The sequence below is a fragment of the Castor canadensis genome, chromosome 5 (genome assembly GCF_047511655.1).
Source record: "Castor canadensis chromosome 5, mCasCan1.hap1v2, whole genome shotgun sequence".
NCBI lineage: Eukaryota > Metazoa > Chordata > Mammalia > Rodentia > Castoridae > Castor > Castor canadensis.
In genome coordinates, this window is record NC_133390.1 from 10817867 (window position 1) to 10834529 (window position 16663).

The 16663-nt window shown below is 43.4% G+C and overlaps 1 protein-coding gene across 8 annotated transcripts in view; it reads right to left on the reverse strand.

Annotated features, from left to right (window-relative positions):
* Nucleotides 1-77: 77 nt before the first annotated feature.
* The window catches only part of Ifnar2 (interferon alpha and beta receptor subunit 2), a 46966-nt gene continuing 30380 nt past the window's right edge, over nt 78-16663 (reverse strand). For 3 of the 8 annotated variants that reach the window (XM_074072774.1, XM_074072776.1, XM_074072773.1), the window contains 7 exons: nt 16431-16554; nt 15728-15757; nt 14945-15114; nt 12835-12992; nt 11080-11248; nt 5274-5404; nt 78-2951 (listed from right to left, as the gene is read on the reverse strand). In XM_074072774.1, coding sequence (XP_073928875.1) covers nt 2205-2951; nt 5274-5404; nt 11080-11248; nt 12835-12992; nt 14945-15114; nt 15728-15757; nt 16431-16554 — 1529 coding nt within the window. In that variant the 3' untranslated portion in view covers nt 78-2204. The remainder of the gene's footprint in view (nt 2952-5273; nt 5405-11079; nt 11249-12834; nt 12993-14944; nt 15115-15727; nt 15758-16430; nt 16555-16663) is intronic. The other 5 variants (XM_074072777.1, XM_074072775.1, XM_074072778.1 and 2 more) reach the window with 5 other exon arrangements.

The following is a 16663-nucleotide window of genomic DNA, read 5'->3' on the forward strand; positions in this document are numbered from 1 at the left end:
AGGTGCAGTCCTGAGATGCCAGAGGAACCGCATGCACACACACACTCTACGGAGAAACGACTCAGGACCACACCAAGTCTGTATGAAAAGGTATTCTTGTATTACCCTAACCCAACCTCCAACCATTATACAAAAATTTACAAAAACAAGTGGGGGTGCACACATGAGCCATATCTAAAAAAGATCAGGAAATCTTCAATATGATTTCGAGGTCGGAGGAATGGATTATGTGCATAAGATCTCTTTGCTGTACAATTCGTTAGATTATTAAATAAGGGTTTTTGCTTTATTTGTGGTTCCTGGGGATTGATCCAGGGCTGGTGCATATTATGCAAACCACTTTTATTTTTGTTTTTGAGACAGGATCCTGCTGCTATCCTTGTCGAGGATGGCCTCAAACTTGTGATCCCTCTGCCTCTACCTTCCACAGTAGCCAGGATTACAGGCATCCACCACCATGCCCTACTCAGCTCTCTCCTTTTGTGTTAGACCAATTACACAAGTAATCTATTGGAAGTCCTTGAACTAAGATCCTGTGTAATTTGTGTTGTTTTTGAATGGACCTGGGAGAAAGGTCTGAGAAACTGGTTCTTGGCGTGAGGAGAGTGACATGGGAGGCCCTACACCTTTCATCAATCTGGGGTTGTAGCACTTCTGATTATTTATATTTTGGTGGTGCTGGGGTTTGAACTCAGGGCTTTGTGCTTGCTAGATAGGTGCTCTACCACTTGAGCCACACCCCTAGCCCTTTTTGCTTTTAATTATTTTTCAAACAGGGTCTTTGCATTTATGCCTGCCCACCTGGACTGAGGTCCTCCTGTCATCCCACGCAGCTAAGATGACAGATGTGTGCCACCATCTTTTGACCAGTTGACATAGGGTTTCTCAAACTTTTTGCCTGGGCTGGTCTTGAACCAAAATCCTCTTGATCTCTGCCTCCTGAGTAGCTAGGATTACAGGTGTGAGCGACTATGCTTGGCCCTGATTCTTTATTTCTGTATATTTTCTAATATTTCTCCGAGAGTTATAGGATCCTGGTGATTACCTAGTCCCATCCCTGTACTTTGAAACTGAAACTGAGTCTCAGGGAGGCTAAGCAAAAACACCCAGGGTCACACGGTGAAACGTCAGCAGCAGACCTGTGACTCCAGGCCTTGTGCTGTTTGCTACTTGACATTTGAGACCCTTACCACCCTCCTCCAAGACTCACAGCAACTGTAGTCCCATGTAGGGCACCTGGATCTGCCTACGTAGCACTTTAAAAATGACCACACGGGATCTCTAAGTCTTATATGCCACATTTCTTGAAGATCTTGAAGCACTGTTACGTATTTTTTTTCTAAGTCTTAAAATATGGCACTGATTTTACCCCTTGGGTTGGGTATTTTCAAGTTTGGGTCTTGGGAACTATTTGCCCAGGCTAGCCTGGAACTGCCATCCTCCTGATCTCTGCCTTCTGAGTAGCTAGGATTACAGGCATGAGCCACCTGCACCTGGCACTATGCCCCAAGTAATGTTTCCTTTCTATTTGTCACCCGCCTTTTACTAAAATTATTAATGTGTGTACATCTTTCCCACCCAACCTGGGGAGGGCTAGAAGAGCAGTTGTGAGTGTATTTCTCAGAGTGGAGGTGCCCAGAGACCACTGACTGATACCTTGCTGGCTCTTCCTTTGTTACCTGTGCACTGGCCTCCTGTCTCTCCAGCCCCATTCCTTCCCTCCTCCTCTTCTGCCTGCCTTATCATTCATTCCTTGAACCTGCTGGACTCAGGGTGTCCACTTGTTAAACACTGCTCACAGATCCTGCTAGGAAGCCTAGTGAGTGATTTTTTCCCACTCCTACCCTGGTTCAGTTTATTTCCCAGAAATATCACAGGATCAGGGAGCCTAGGTCACCCCTGAAAACCACAGTGAACTTTGCTTCCTGGGAAACATGATTCAGAGACATCAGAAGTCAAGTGCATTAGCGTAAACCCTGCAGAGCTTGCCTCTTCACTGGGAACTTGTAAACAGAGGGCTGAGGGAGACTTCATTTCCCATGCTGGGAATCTGCACAGATGAGGTTGTCTGGAAGAACTGGGCCGACTCTACAGTTCCCTACTCCTTCCCTCACAGACACCTGCAGACTACACGGCAGAAAGCCGGGGTGCAAGGAGAGGGCCCTAGAGACACTTCCAGCTTGGGTTAGTAAACTCTTTCTGAGTCACCGCATTATATAGCCATCCCTGACCTCAGTGTCCGAACCGGAGGCATCACTTTCATCAGTCCCAGCATCTTCAGTCCACAGGCACTGGGAAGAGGCGTTGAGGTGGGGTGACCATGTCCCCTCCCCACTGGCCACCGGCAGGTTTGACTCTCCTCCATGGGAATCCTCTTCTGAGTCCCCCATCTCTTCTGCAAGAGATGATGCCAGACTGTCTTCTTCTGAGGCCTCTCCTGAGTCATCATCAAGAACTCTCAAAAATACTGAGTTTAAATCCACATTGAAGATAATTCTGTCCCCAGACCCCCCAGTGGAGCTGCTGTTGTCCCTGGGAAAGGGGTCCTGGACCAGACTGCCTCTCTTCTTATAAGGCTCACTTGGGTCTTCTGACTGCCAGGGGGGTTTCTCCAGCACCATGGGAGGCTCCAGCTCACCCCTAGCCCCATTCCTGGCCTCAGCCTCGACCTCAGGCTCATCAGGCTCCTCAGCATCTGAGTCTTTGAACTGGGACTCCTGGGAGGTGGCGGAGGAGGTGGGGGCCTGGCTCAGAAGCCTGCCTGTCAGTCCGTGCATGGTATACCCGGCTGCACTTGTTCTGTGGGCCACTTCGTTATCACTGTCACTTTCTTCATCATAAGTATAATTCCACACTTTCTTCTTTCTGTTGATGAAAATGACTTCCACCTTATCCACTGCTTCCAATGGTGGCAGTTCGGGGAACATGTGGGCTAAAAAGTTATGAAAATTCTGAGAGGGAGAGAGAGAAAGAAAGAGGGAGAGTGTGAGGGAGGAAGGAGAAGGGGGAGGAGGAAAAGGGAGGGAGGGAGGGAGAGAGAGAGAGAGAGACTATATTACTTGTGTTTGTGCTTTATTTTTTACATCATAAAACTTAGCATTCATTGCACAATAATGGGAATGGGGTGACAGATCATTGTCAGCTAAGAGCTGACAGTTTTATGGTGAAGTGATGAGGTGCCAGGCACTGCTCTTAGTGCTTCACAGTACATCCTCCAAATGCCAGGATGCTCGTCTCCCACATAAGATGTAACTACAGCATAACTGCTGTGCAAACAGCCATTATACTATATTGTTTAGGGAATAATGACAAGAAAAGTCTGTATAGAAACAATTTTTCCCAAATACTTTTGATCTATGGTTGGATGGAACCTGCGTATGCAGAAGACTTTTTCTTTTCTTTTTTTTTTTTTTTTTTTTTGTGGGACTGAGGCTTGAACTCAAGGGCTTTGAGCTCACAAAGCAGATGCTTTACCACTGGAGTCATTCATTTTGTTCCAGTTAGTTTTGAAGATAAAGATCTTGTGAACTATTTGCCTGGGCTGGCCTCAAACTGTGATTCTCCCTATCTCAGCCTCCCAAGCAGCTAGGATTACAGGTGTGAGCCATTGGTGCCCAGCTTGGAAGAACCATTCATTCATTCATTCATTCAGTGCTGGGGATTGAACCCAGGGCCTTGTGTACGCTAAGCGCATGGCTTCTACCACTGGGCTACACCCCCCAGCCCCTAGGCTTACTATTCTTAGGCCCACTTTACAGATAAGAAAACTAGGTGCAGAGAGGTTGAGAAACTTGGCTCAAGTTCATGCCTAGTGAGTGGAGACAGGCTGCCTCAGCAGAGGCTGCTTCTTCTGATTCACTTTCCTCCCAGCTGCATCTCACCTGGGTGCTTCTGCATGCCAGGGGATTCTGTTCAGGTAAGCTGGATAGATTTCCATCATGAACTGCCAGAAAACATTCTTCATGGGTGTCAGAGACAGTAAGTGACAGAGGACTCTAGGGAGCAGATACTGTCAAGGTTAAAACCCAGGGGAAGAGCACCCTCTGTCCTATAGGGCCTTCATGATACAGTTGGCCCTGAAGGGTCAGGGATTGGGAAAGCTGAAGACTCCCATCCTATTCTATCCCAGCCTTTGGAGGAAACAGCACCTTGAGAACACAGCAGGGTGGAATGAACTAAAGGGAAAAGTGAGGCAGGCTGTTTGGCCCTATTGGAGGACCCTATTTCAGACTCACAGATGGGACAATCCATGAGGATGGTCGTAAGATTCTTTTCACCTAGGGACCTGGGATCCTTATCTGCATTGTCCCTCTCTCTACCTGCCTGTGCCCACACAACTGTCCAATGTGACAAACGTGCTCTTCCCCGACTCTACCCAGACCCAGCCTTGGCTATTCTATTTTCTTATTGATTCGTAGGAGTTCTTCATATAACTATATAACTGATACATGAATTATGTGTCAACTACTATGTACATATATTTTCCTCAGCCTATTTGTCATTTTACTTTTTATGATGACATTTGATGAAGAGAAATTCTGAATTTTAGTGTAAGAAAACATGAATTTTATTCCTTTCTGGTTCTTGTTTTTTGTGTCTATGGAGCCTTCTGTATCCCAAAGTCATACAGAATCTCCTATATAGAATGGTCTTTGACTTATGATGGGGTTATGTCCCAATAAACACATAGTGGCCAGATTCTGGTGGCTCAAGCTGTAATCCTAGCTACTCAGGGGGCAGAGATCAGGAGGATCACAGTTCAAAGCCTGCCTTGGGTAAATAGTTTGGGAGACCCTATCTTGAAAATACCCATCGCAAAACAGGGCTGGTGGAGTGGCTCAAGTGGTAGCATGCCTGCCTAGCAAGTGTGAGGCTCTGGGTTCAAACTCCAGTACCACAAAAAAAAAACTATATGAAAATTTCCATTGAGCTATTCATATGGTGGAAGAAACAGGAGAAAGGAAAAGAAAGCAAAAAGAAGTCAAACTGATTGCCCTGTCCCTGGGAAATGGTTAAAGAAACTGATCCATCAGTAATAACAGAATGCTGTGTAAGCATCAGAAATAACACATGACACTATACAAACAGAAAACATGATATGCACGTGTGTACTTAGAACTACACAATGTTTGCAGGATGGGAAAGAACCCAGAGGGATACTCATTGGTGTTTTTGGAAAATGAGATTCTTTTCTGTGAAAATACCTAAGTATATAGTAAAAATTATGTGAAAATAAAAATAAAATATAGAAAAAAAATAAAAAAACTACATACCAAAACCTTGGGGAAGTTAATTTTTAAACATATATAACCAATCCGTTTCAGTGTTACGATGGTGATCATGAAGACTGAAGCTATCAAAAACACAGCAACGAGTATTCCTATTTTAGCAGATTCTGATGGTCCTGTTGAAGGAAAGAGAAAATTACTTTATTTCAAAAGAAATCCAATATGTGGTCGCAGGTGGGATTAAATGCACGTTGGTCTGGACTAGAAAATGCAACACTGAAGAAGCAAAAGTTTGAAAAAAACAATTTTAGATTGATAAATATCAAAGAAAGGCAAGTAATCCAAGTGTGTATTTTTGAGTAAAATTTTCAGTTTATGTTCTATAGTTGTAATATAGTCGATGCTGACTGAAGCTGTTTAATTTGAAATGAGCAAAATTACGTAGAATCAGTAGGCCAGTTTCTCCACCATGCCAGCAGCATCTCAAATGCCCAACGGGTACAAGCTTGCTTATCGCACAGGCAGAAGAGGTGAAGGAGAACAGCCCGCCTGAAAGAACAACTGGGTCTCTCTGAGGCTGGGCTTTGGCCCCACCAGGAACCAAATCACGCCTCCATAAAACTTGCTTTGCTCTACTAGGAGATCCCCTAAGCCTCTCATCAAAATTTCTTTTGAAAAATTTCAACTTTTGACTGAAAGTAGCTTTCTTTCTGTAAGGATAGCTAGACTGGGAAGAAATGGGTAATGACATAACCAAGACCTTCTTAAATTTCCTGAAAGATCTTTACTGGTGTTGATCGTATAGCCTCAGGAAAAATAGATACAGGAGAGAAACAAGGAAATAAGAGTGGGTTACTTGCTTCAGGTCTTTTAAAAGGTTAGACTGAACAGAAAGAAACTTAGTGAAGACTCTAGCACTGGTATGGAGCACAGACTCTGGAACCCAGTCTCAGAGAGGCCTATGAAGAATGAAGGAGGGACCCATGTACCATGACAGTCCTAGAATAGGTCTGGCCACTGAGGCACAACTTCTTGATACAAAATTCTTCCACATATCCAAAAAAGGATGCTGTGAACCAAAATGACTTCATTGGTGAAGGAATGACATGACACTAAGACTCACGTACCCATCTACCTTCTGGGAAATAGCTACTAAAGACCATGTGTGATCTATTTAATAGGACAGACTACAAACAGAACTGGGCAAATTATGCAAATTGCAATTAACAAGCTAGAACAATGCTTCTCAAATTGAAGTAAAGTCTCAAAGTCCTTTTTGACACTTAATTTTTTTTGCTTTTAGCCTGATGACCATCTAAAAATATACAAGCTCTCTCTTGGGGCAGATTATGTATGCACAATATTTAAAAATATTCCTTTTTGAACCTGTTGAAACTATTCCAGGAATGGGGGAGGCAGAAAGATGGAGGGGCTAAATTAAATTATGATATATTGTAAGAACTTTTGTAAATGTCACAATGTACTCCCCAGTACAATAATAATATGATAATAAAACTTTTAAAAATGAAAATATTCCTGTTTGAAAGAGTGGAATTATGTCATTGTTCTGACTCAGAATGGAGAAGTTGTAGGTGGATATTACTGCTGTTAATCACTTTCTTCATAAAAGAGATCAACTCATCTTGGGGAAGGACAAGGTCATGTCTTCAAAATTTGACCTTGGATAAACCCATCTTTCTCCAGATTCAACATTGGGACTTCTGAAACCTAAGAGACCTCACAGGCAGAGGGTTGAGCTGAGAAACAAAGATAGTAACATAGGATTACTATGATCTTTACTGGAAAAGAAAAAGGACTTTGTCCAAAGATTGATGATGACTAAAGTTAGTTTCTTAGAACTCGTGTCCTGCTTGGCCCTCTGTACTAAGCATTTTGACCTGCCACTTGGAATACTGCAGTGCCAGCCCAGGAGTCACCCGGCTCCCCACCATATGGCATACAGATGTTCCTTTTACATCCTAAGTCAGATTTGCACAAGTCCCACTGGGGTTGCTATCTCTCCTAATGGCTTCTACAGTCCTGTATCAACCAGGGTCTTCCACCCTCTCTGACCTAAACTGTTACTATTCTTTGTTAATTTCATTCCTGCCATACCATGCCAAGGCCAGTCCTGCCTCAGGGCCTTAGCACATGCTGGATCTTCCATATGTAATTCTCTCCAGTAATAATGTCTGCAAGACTCACTCCCTATGCGCCTATATTCCTTTCCTGTTGTCTCCCAACAAATTACCACAAAGTTAGTGGTAAAAACTAACACATATCATCTCACAATTCTGGAGACCAGAAGCCCAAAATGGGTCTCACCGCGATAAAAATCAAGGTGTTGTCAGGGCTACAATCCTTCTGGAAACTAGGAGAAAACCCATTTCCTTGCCTTTTCCAGCTTCAAGAGGCCACTTGCATTCCTTGGCTCTTGCCCCTTCCTTCATCCTCAAGTCGTCTTACAGCATCTTCCAAATCTCTCCATCTCTGACTTCTGCTTCTGTCATCACTGCTCCTTCTCCAATGGAGTCCTCCATCTTCCTCTTTCCTCATGTGCTTACATGAGGCCCACCTGAGTGGTCCAGGATAATCTCCCTGGATTATCTTTTTGGATTTAATCATACCACCAAGTCCCTTTTGCCAAGGGATATCCGGGATTAGAAGATAGCCATCTTTGAGTGGCTATTTTTCTGTCCACCATACCTCCCTTGGTCTTTACTTGGGAAGACCCTCCTGGCCATCTGTGGCAGATGTTGCATGTGTCCTGTCCAGTCCTCTTTACCAGTCAATGAGCAGCCCCCAAAGCTGCCCAACATCGTGGCTGGCACATCTGAGCTGCTCCTTCTCCAAGAAATTACACTTAGCCAAAACAGAGCTGCCTCACCCCACCTGGAGGTTATGTCACATCGCACTGGTAACTGAATGACTGGTGAGGGGCTGATCCATGCTCCAGAGAAGCCCCAGGGATCAACTCAAGTGAGGCTCAGTTAAGACACCATTCACTGGCTTAATTTTTATTCCCCATCTTCTGAGGTCCTCCCACTCCACAAATAAATCACATGGACAATAATGCCCATCCCAGGCTCTGCTTCTGGGGACTGTGAAGCAAGACACGGCCCTAAATTAGTGACTCACCCCTTCACCTACCCCCTCACTTCCCTTCTTGCTTAATTTTCTTCACAGTACTTACTGTCACTCTGCATACTACATATTTTGATTTTTATATCTTATTATTCTGTCTCCTACTGCAATGTAAACTCACAATGTCAGGGTTTATGTCTATTTTCTTCATTGCTATATCTCGTGTGTGTGCGTGTGTGTGTGAAATCTGGCCCATTGCAGGCCCCCAATAAATACTTTTCAAGTGAGTGAAGAGCTTCCTTAGGGCTTTACTAAAAGAGCCAAGCGGTGAAGTTAGGGATTGACAAGTGGAAGGAGTTTCACTAAATCTCTGTGATGAATCCCTGTTGGTCAGACCTGACAATGTAGCTTTTGCTGTTGAGCCTAAGTCAGTGCTCATCTCAGCTGTCCTTCTAAGACCCTTGGCACCTGCATCTATCTAGATCTTGAGTTTGGCTGCTTGAGGGAACTAGGGCCAGTGAAGAGTAAGAGGTGCCATGTTATCTGAACTGTTTGCTTCCCGAGTTTCAGAAAAGTTTTTGATAGTTGGGGATTCCTGTATTGGGTAATAACAGAATGAAGGCTGACAATATGCAAAACGAAGACCTGACAGTATGCCGTTCCAGGACCACCAGTTAGCAGGTGGATTAAGAAGAGTCAGGGGAAGAAGTGAATCCTCATGGAGCATGTCGACCTCCAAAGAACTGTCAAGTGCTCAGTTGGTGATTTTGGGTTTCAGTAAGTCCTCATTTGGGGACTGCTGTGGTTGGAGGTTCCTAAAACTCATGCTGAAATTTAATTGCTACTGTGACGGTTTTGGGGGGGTTAATCCTTCAAGAGGTGTTTGGGCCATAGAGGTGTGCTCTCTATGAATGGATTAGCCCTATGGAGGGATAGGCTAGATATCCATGGAAGTTGCTTTGTTTTGAAAGAAGCTCACTTTTTCCCCCTCTTGACATGTGATACCCTCCACCGTGCTCTGATGAAGCAAGAAGGCCCTTCCATCTCAGATTTCCTGGTCCCCAGAATCGGGAGAAATAAATCTCTTTTCTTTATAATTTACATAGACCCAGGTATTATGTTAGAGCAGCAGAAATGGACTGAGACAGAAGCTACATCTGAGTTTCTGCTAATGAAGTGACTCATGGAGGGGCCAGCTAGACTGCTTCAGGGTAAGGGTTGATAGACAGAAGACCTAATCACATGTTCACATGTTGGAACTTCCTTCAAGCCCGATTCCCTAAATTCCAGGGAGGGAAGATGGGCTGGAAATTGAGTAATCCTGTGGCCAGTGATTTAAGCAGTCACAGCTACAGCTTCTCAGTTGGTGAACATATTGAGGTACTGGGCCGGGAGGGGAACATAGACTGACTCCACAGACAGAAGCCCCTGCATTTGGGGACGCTTCCAGAGCTTGTGGCATGTGCTTCTTCCCTGATCTTCACGTGGAACTTCTGCAATAAAATGGTAAGCCTAAGTAGAGGACTTCCCTGAGGTCTGAGAGTCACTTCCTGAAGTCCTCTGAGTCAGTTTAGCAAATTACTGAACTTGAGAGGAAGTCATGGGAATGCCTAAATTTACAGCCACGTTGGACAAGAGTACAAGGAGACTGAGGACCTGAGACTGTTGGCTAACACTTGACCCGGGGAGAATGTTGTGGGGTTGGCACTAACTTTGGGTCATGACTGTCACAAATGAATTGCTGAACACCGATTTGGAGTTGGAGAGCTGGTGTTAGAGCCTCAGAATGCAGATTTGTTTTGGGTTTATGTTTCTGTAAGAGCTATCAGCATATATGCTGTGTGCAGTTTTAGGTTTACCCCTATTTAACTGACATAAAAAACTACTTAAGATTTTCCCTTTAAAGTCAGGCTGTTCACCATTTGGCTCTGAGAAGCACTGCAGAGTGAAACCACACTGTTCATCTCCAGCATCTTTAGTGTAGCTGTTTAGAGTAGCTTGCCGAATTCAGAAATAACCATAACACTTACAGTTATTTCCATGTAAATCCAATCTTATTTTTACTCTGGTAAATCAGAACATCCAAGGCCTTCCAGTGGGGTCAGGAAATCTAGAAGGGCTTCTGTGAGGGAGATATTCAGAGATTTTCCCTTTGGTAAAACAGCTGGGGATCTGGTAAGTTCCTGAAAAGACCCTTGGAGGGAAGGCTCCTAAGCTCAACTGTTTTTGTGGCACATTTCTGCAGACGGAAGAAGGTTGAGATCATACCATTTACTGGCTGGGTGGCTTTGCAAGAGAAGAGCTTTCTGCCTTCATTAGTGACTGTCCTCTCTGGCAAGGACCCTTTCAACCAGGAGTAGAGCTGATGCTCCCATACGCCAGGCCCTATCTGTGAGCTGCTTCCATATCAAATCTTCTCAGGCTTCTGTGTATTCGCTCAGGCAACACTGCATTTTCCAGCATTGAGCTTGAACAACGGTCAACCAAAGAGCACGAAGTGCTGAATTTAATCCTAATTCCCTGAAATAAAAGCATTTCCACTTCCAGAAGAGGTGTGATCTAATAAAGGTAGACATTTGACTATCCTTATGGTAGGGCAATACAAACATGATCACTAGATAAGTACAGAGATTGGTGAACAGAAAACATCTCTAAGGTACACATTTATTGGATGAAATACCTTTAGCACACCATGAAAACCAGCAGGTTTTCTGTCAAAGTAAAAGCATGGATTTTCATAACATGAAATTTCAAAAATTAACCATACCTGATTCTGGGCCCGAATGAAGGACAGTGCATTTTAAGGGAGATTTTATTACTGTTCCCAGACTCATAGGCTCAAAGTAAACAGATACACAGTAGTTTGTATTTGGAATTAAATTGTTAATGATGTAGCTGAAATTTCCACTCATGTCTCCATTTATTTTGGGTTTGTGCTGCAAAAAGAAACAAACAAAAAAAATCAGTAAGACTTTGGTGTGAATTTCAAGTAGAGGTAGGCCCTAAGAGACTCTTTGGGATTTTGTCTTCAAATCTTAAATAGGGTTAGAAATATTACAGGTGTGGTAAGAAAAAAGTGATGTGGAGCAAGCCACCACATGTATTTATACACACACACACACACACACACACACACCTTAAAACCATGAATTCTAGCCTGTCAACTTCATTTAATATATAAAAAAAAAATGTCCCAATGAGAAATAAAGGTTTCCATGATTCCATTTTTGATATGGGGCAGGCATGTAAAAAGGGAATAACATTTACAGAGAGGAGCTCGAGAGCAGGTCCAGGACCATATCTGGGTACATTTTGCCAAACATTCTGCCCTAACATTGTCCTGGAGTAATGGTTGACTACTTGTTGGTCCAGTGGCCAAGTCTCCAGCAATGACCCCAACAGTGACTTCCGCAACTCTAGAGGATAGCCAGAGGCCTCATTTGCATCTCACTATGGTTGTGGTTCCATGCATGCACCTCCCTATTGCCTGAGCCTGGCCTCTGACCACAATCCTCCTACCTCTGACTTCTACATTCACCACCATGCCCAGCTTTTTTGTTAAATAGGATCTTGCTAACTTTCCCCCCAGGATGGCCTTGAACAGTGATCTTCCTGCTCTTTGCCTCCCTGGGATTACAGGCATGTACCACCATGCCTGGCCTGGTCTATACTTAACACACCAAGTCTTGGATCTTCATATTCAGAAGTTCCAGACTCACAAAGCCCTCTGAAGTTCAGCCTCATTCCCTCTCTGAGCTCACCCCTCTTGGTCTCTCCTCTCAGTCACTCTACTCCAGCCACCTCTTCCTGCTATTTCTCAAATCCACTAGGCCCACGCCTCATGGCCTTTGAATTTGCTGTGCCCTCTGCTTGAAATGCCCTGCCAACATTGTATGGGCTGGTTTTACTTGCAAGGGTTTTATAACTGGTAAATGGCTCTGTACACAAAAGGTACCATTACAGCAGGGCCTACCAGTGAGTACGCTTTGTCCATTTTTACAGATGCCAGCCTTTTGAGGGATGGAGACAACAAAAAATTGAAGATCCAAGTCTGTTTCAAACCAAGGTCACCCCAAGATTACTAACATTCAGTTGGGTCCTTCAGGGAAACCAGGAGGGGACAGAACTGCTAGACAGCACCAATTCCCTTGTTGTGTCTGAGGCAGGAGAGACAGAGACAAGTGTTTGCTCATGTGTCTCATGAAATCACTCTTTCAGAGAGCTCACCATGGCTTGCTGAGATCTGGCAGCTCTCTCTGTCTACCATATGCCTCTCTCTCCTGTGTGTCTCCTGATGTCGTGCACGTGGCTTGTTCTTTTGAAGAAGACTGAGCTACTGGGCTAAATCACTATACTTTTGCAATGAATGATCTAGAGAGACTTCTTTCCTAAAGTCAGACCACACTGAAGACCAGGCCTTTTAACTTGAATTCTTTAAGTGCACATTTCTTTTTAAAAGAGCGCCAAGCACATCCATCACCAGATCAGAACTGTTTTGATCCTAGCCTTAGGGACCACTTACCGTCTTCACAATCTTCTCTGAATGTTCTCTGATGACGAGTGATAAATAATACTGTATTTTTTGTCCATATATCTTGGGACCAACAGGTGGGAACATCACTGTCACATTAATGTGGTCAGTAAAGCCAACAATGTCAAACTCTGGCGGCTCAAAAGACACTGTTCAGAAACAAAGTCAGAAACAAACCCTGATTTATCAGTCAGTGACTCCATATGATAATGACTCCCATTGTCAGGATAATCTCATTTCTCTTAAAGAACAGCTATTTCCTTTTTAATATGCCTATAAGCCTCGCTGTAGCATGCTGTTTTTATTTTATTGGTAAAAACCTGAGAATACAAAAAGTAAAATGGTTTAAAAAATTCAAGACAGATTTTGGGATAGAAGTCCACAACTTTCCCAGTTTTCAGGTTGTAGTCTAAACAAAAGTTAAAAGTTACTTATTTTCATAATACAACAATAATACATAATAATGTCACATAATCATTGTGAAATACAGATAGGCAATTGTCTTTGAATGCAATCAACTTTTCTATGTTGTGTGTATATATATATTTATGTATCTGTACATATGTATATGTGTATATACACACATACATACACACGTATATGTAAATTAAAATTAAATCATTCTAACCCACACAAATTCTTGTGGTTTTTCTGAGACAGGATCTCACTACATAGCCAAGGCTGGCCTCAAATTGGCTATGTAGCTTTTGAACTCATAATCCACCTGCCTTACCCTCGTGTACTGAGATTATAGGTGTGCATCACCATGCTTAACTACAGCTTATAAGCATATTAATACATATTTATCTGTATCAAAAGACCCATGGCTCTGACTTTTGTACAGCCTTCAAGTTCAGCAAGGTTTTTATTTTTACAAGGATTTAAAAAAAAAAAAAAAAACAGCAAAAAAACCCAGAACAACATGGGACAGAGACCACATGCCCGACGAACTCCTAAGTGTTTCTTCTCTGGTCCTTTATAGAAAGTCTACTGATCCCTGACTTGCATCATAATTTTCCCATAGGTAGTTCAGTCCGACGATGTGGCTGAACCATGATTTAACCGAGCCACTGCTCTGAATATTTAGATTGTCTCCAATGTCTCTGAATGGGCTCAGTGTATTAGTCAGCATTCCTGGAGCTAACTCTGCATTTGTCCTTAATTTCTTAGGACAAATTATTAAAGAGGAATTCTAGACTGGAGCAGGCACATGTTAAGATGTTTAATACATACTGCCCAATACCTTCAGAAGGACTGTGCCAAAACACGTTCTGCGTATTTCTTCTAATCCTTTTTAATTTATTTTCCTATTTATCATTTGGAGCACAAAATGTATTTCATCACTACTTAATATACATCCTTCAGCAACCCAAATACCATGGTCCATAACTCATGCTTCCTCTGTTTTCTGTGAGTGCATACACAGATGGCTGCTTTGTCTAAGCCTGCTCACCAGTGGAGTGAGCTGAGCATTGAACTGTCTGTCACAGTGGGATTCAGCCATCGCCACTCTGCAAGACATGGGTGTGCATGTAAACATGCATCCTACAATCGTTCTTTTAGAAACTGGAATGGTAATGGAGCTGGGTCTGTTAACACAAGTGCCTTGAGCAGTGCTCTCGAGACACAGGAAAAGAAAGAAAAGAGGAGCTCTAGCCTTCACCTCTGAGCTTTGGACCCCAGCTGTGTGCACACCCGGTGTCAACATGTGTAAGAGCTGGCTGTTAGGTTACAGTCTGGGGTGGGGTTGCGACAGTAAGGAAAAACACTGACTCAGAGAGATGTGATAGCTTCCCTGCAGCTACCCGAACCCCACTCCCCAGCCCCTGTCAGGCTGTAAGTGAACAGAAAAACAGCAACTAATATTGCCTGAATGCCTGCCTTGCTCAGGCATCGAGTAATCATTTATAAGGTACAGGTTATAGTTCCACTTTTCAGATAAGAAAGCTGAGGCTCATAGCAGCAAAGTAACTTGATCGAGTTACAGAGCTGGGAAGGGCAGGGTGAGACAGGCTCTAAGACAGCTTTGCAGAGCTTCCTATCTCATGGCAGAGCAAATAAAGATGATCTTCCTGAGGCTGGGACACAGAGATCAACTCACTGTTTGTGGACAAGATACTGTTCAAGCAACGGACCAGCGTGGTGTTCCCACTGAATGCTTCCAACATTGGGATGTAGGTCTCGGGTGTCTCTTTCCATACATCTGTTAGGTCACAAAATGATGTCGTGATATTTGTACAATTCTCAATAATCTTTGGATTTTCTGGTCTACTTTGGAAAGAAAGAAAAAGGAAAACTTTAGAACGTACGTAATGAGAGTCCATTTTCTGTGTACCTCACCATCTCACTTTCTTTAGGGGTCTGCCAAAGTACCACTGAATGACATCACCTTCTCGAACTACCTTATTTAAAAATGAAATACTTTATACTCCCCCTTCCTCCACATTCTCAATCCCTCTTACCCTTCTTTGTTTTGGTTCAGTTTACCTCCATCTGCCACACTGTACCTTTACTTGTTTAACAATATCTTCACGTACTTTCAGAATCTCTGCTCCCAGAGGAGCTTTGTTTCACAGGCAGATCCCCTGGCGCATTGTAGGTACTCAGTAAATACTTACTGAATAAATGAATGACTGAGCCTTGGCCTTCACAGTAGAGGCTGCAGATCTCCCTTCCCCTCCAGGACAATCGTGATTGCCTTCCCTGACATCCCTTTTCTCTTTGGCTGAAGGCTACACGGTCCAGTTCTAAGTCTGAACTGTGCAAGTGTAGGGAGAACACAGACACCTGGTCTACAAGCTTTAGAAAGGTAGGTAGAGGACATACATGACAACCCAATACAGAGGGAAACTTTAAGACTTTAGCAAGCTGAAAAGAAACTCACAAGAGGCTCTCCCTGGGCCAGCAACTGCAGCTAGAAGGGAAATAAACAATCAACAAAAGGACATTTCAAGGGGCCTCTGGGTCAAAGCAATAACTTATGAGAGTGACTGTTGAGTATGGGAAAGAGGGCCAAAGAAGTCTCCATCCGTTCTGTCTTCAGTCATTGCAGCAACCCCAAGCAGAGGCCCAAGTTCAGAGGGTCTGTGCTCTGGCCCAAGGCTCAAGCCAGTTAGTGATGCAATCAGACTTTGGACCCAGGTTTGTTCTACATGGGGCCAGGCAGCTTTATGGCACCTCATCTGCCTCCCTGAGTAAAGAGAAGTGAACATAAACCATCAATATGTCCAACAAACCTTTGTATCTCTGAAAAACTTGAACTTTTAAAACTTTCACATTGACTGAATTACAGAAATCACTGTGATAACTGGACACAGACATGATTTTGCTTGAGAGGTACTGATGTGTAGAAATTGGCTTGGTTATAGATACAAGCTTTGTCAAAAATATCTTTGGATTATTAAAGAATCCAATTTAATTAAAAATGGATGGGTGTTTCACCTTTGGCATTTTAAGGCTCTGAATAAAAAAAATCAAGACAGGAAGGAGTGGGTGGCGAAGAAAGGGGAAGAGAGAGAGAGAGAGAGAGAGATCACATGATGGAAAGATAATACCTTTAGCAAGAGAAAAACGAAATGTCAACCAACCTCATGATTGTGTACTGCAATATGTAATGAGTTGGTACAATGGAGGAGTTTCTTAATTGCCATGATAAAATTAGCCGGAAATTTCGTGCTGTCATCTTGAAAGTGCAAGGTTTGTCTGAGAAACCTAAGGGAACAGGAGGGGGAAAGACAAGCACTGAAGTTTGGAGCACTGCATTTTGGTCATTGTTTTCTCTGTTCCTTGGGAAGTCTGGACGGAGAAGCCCTCTGGAGAG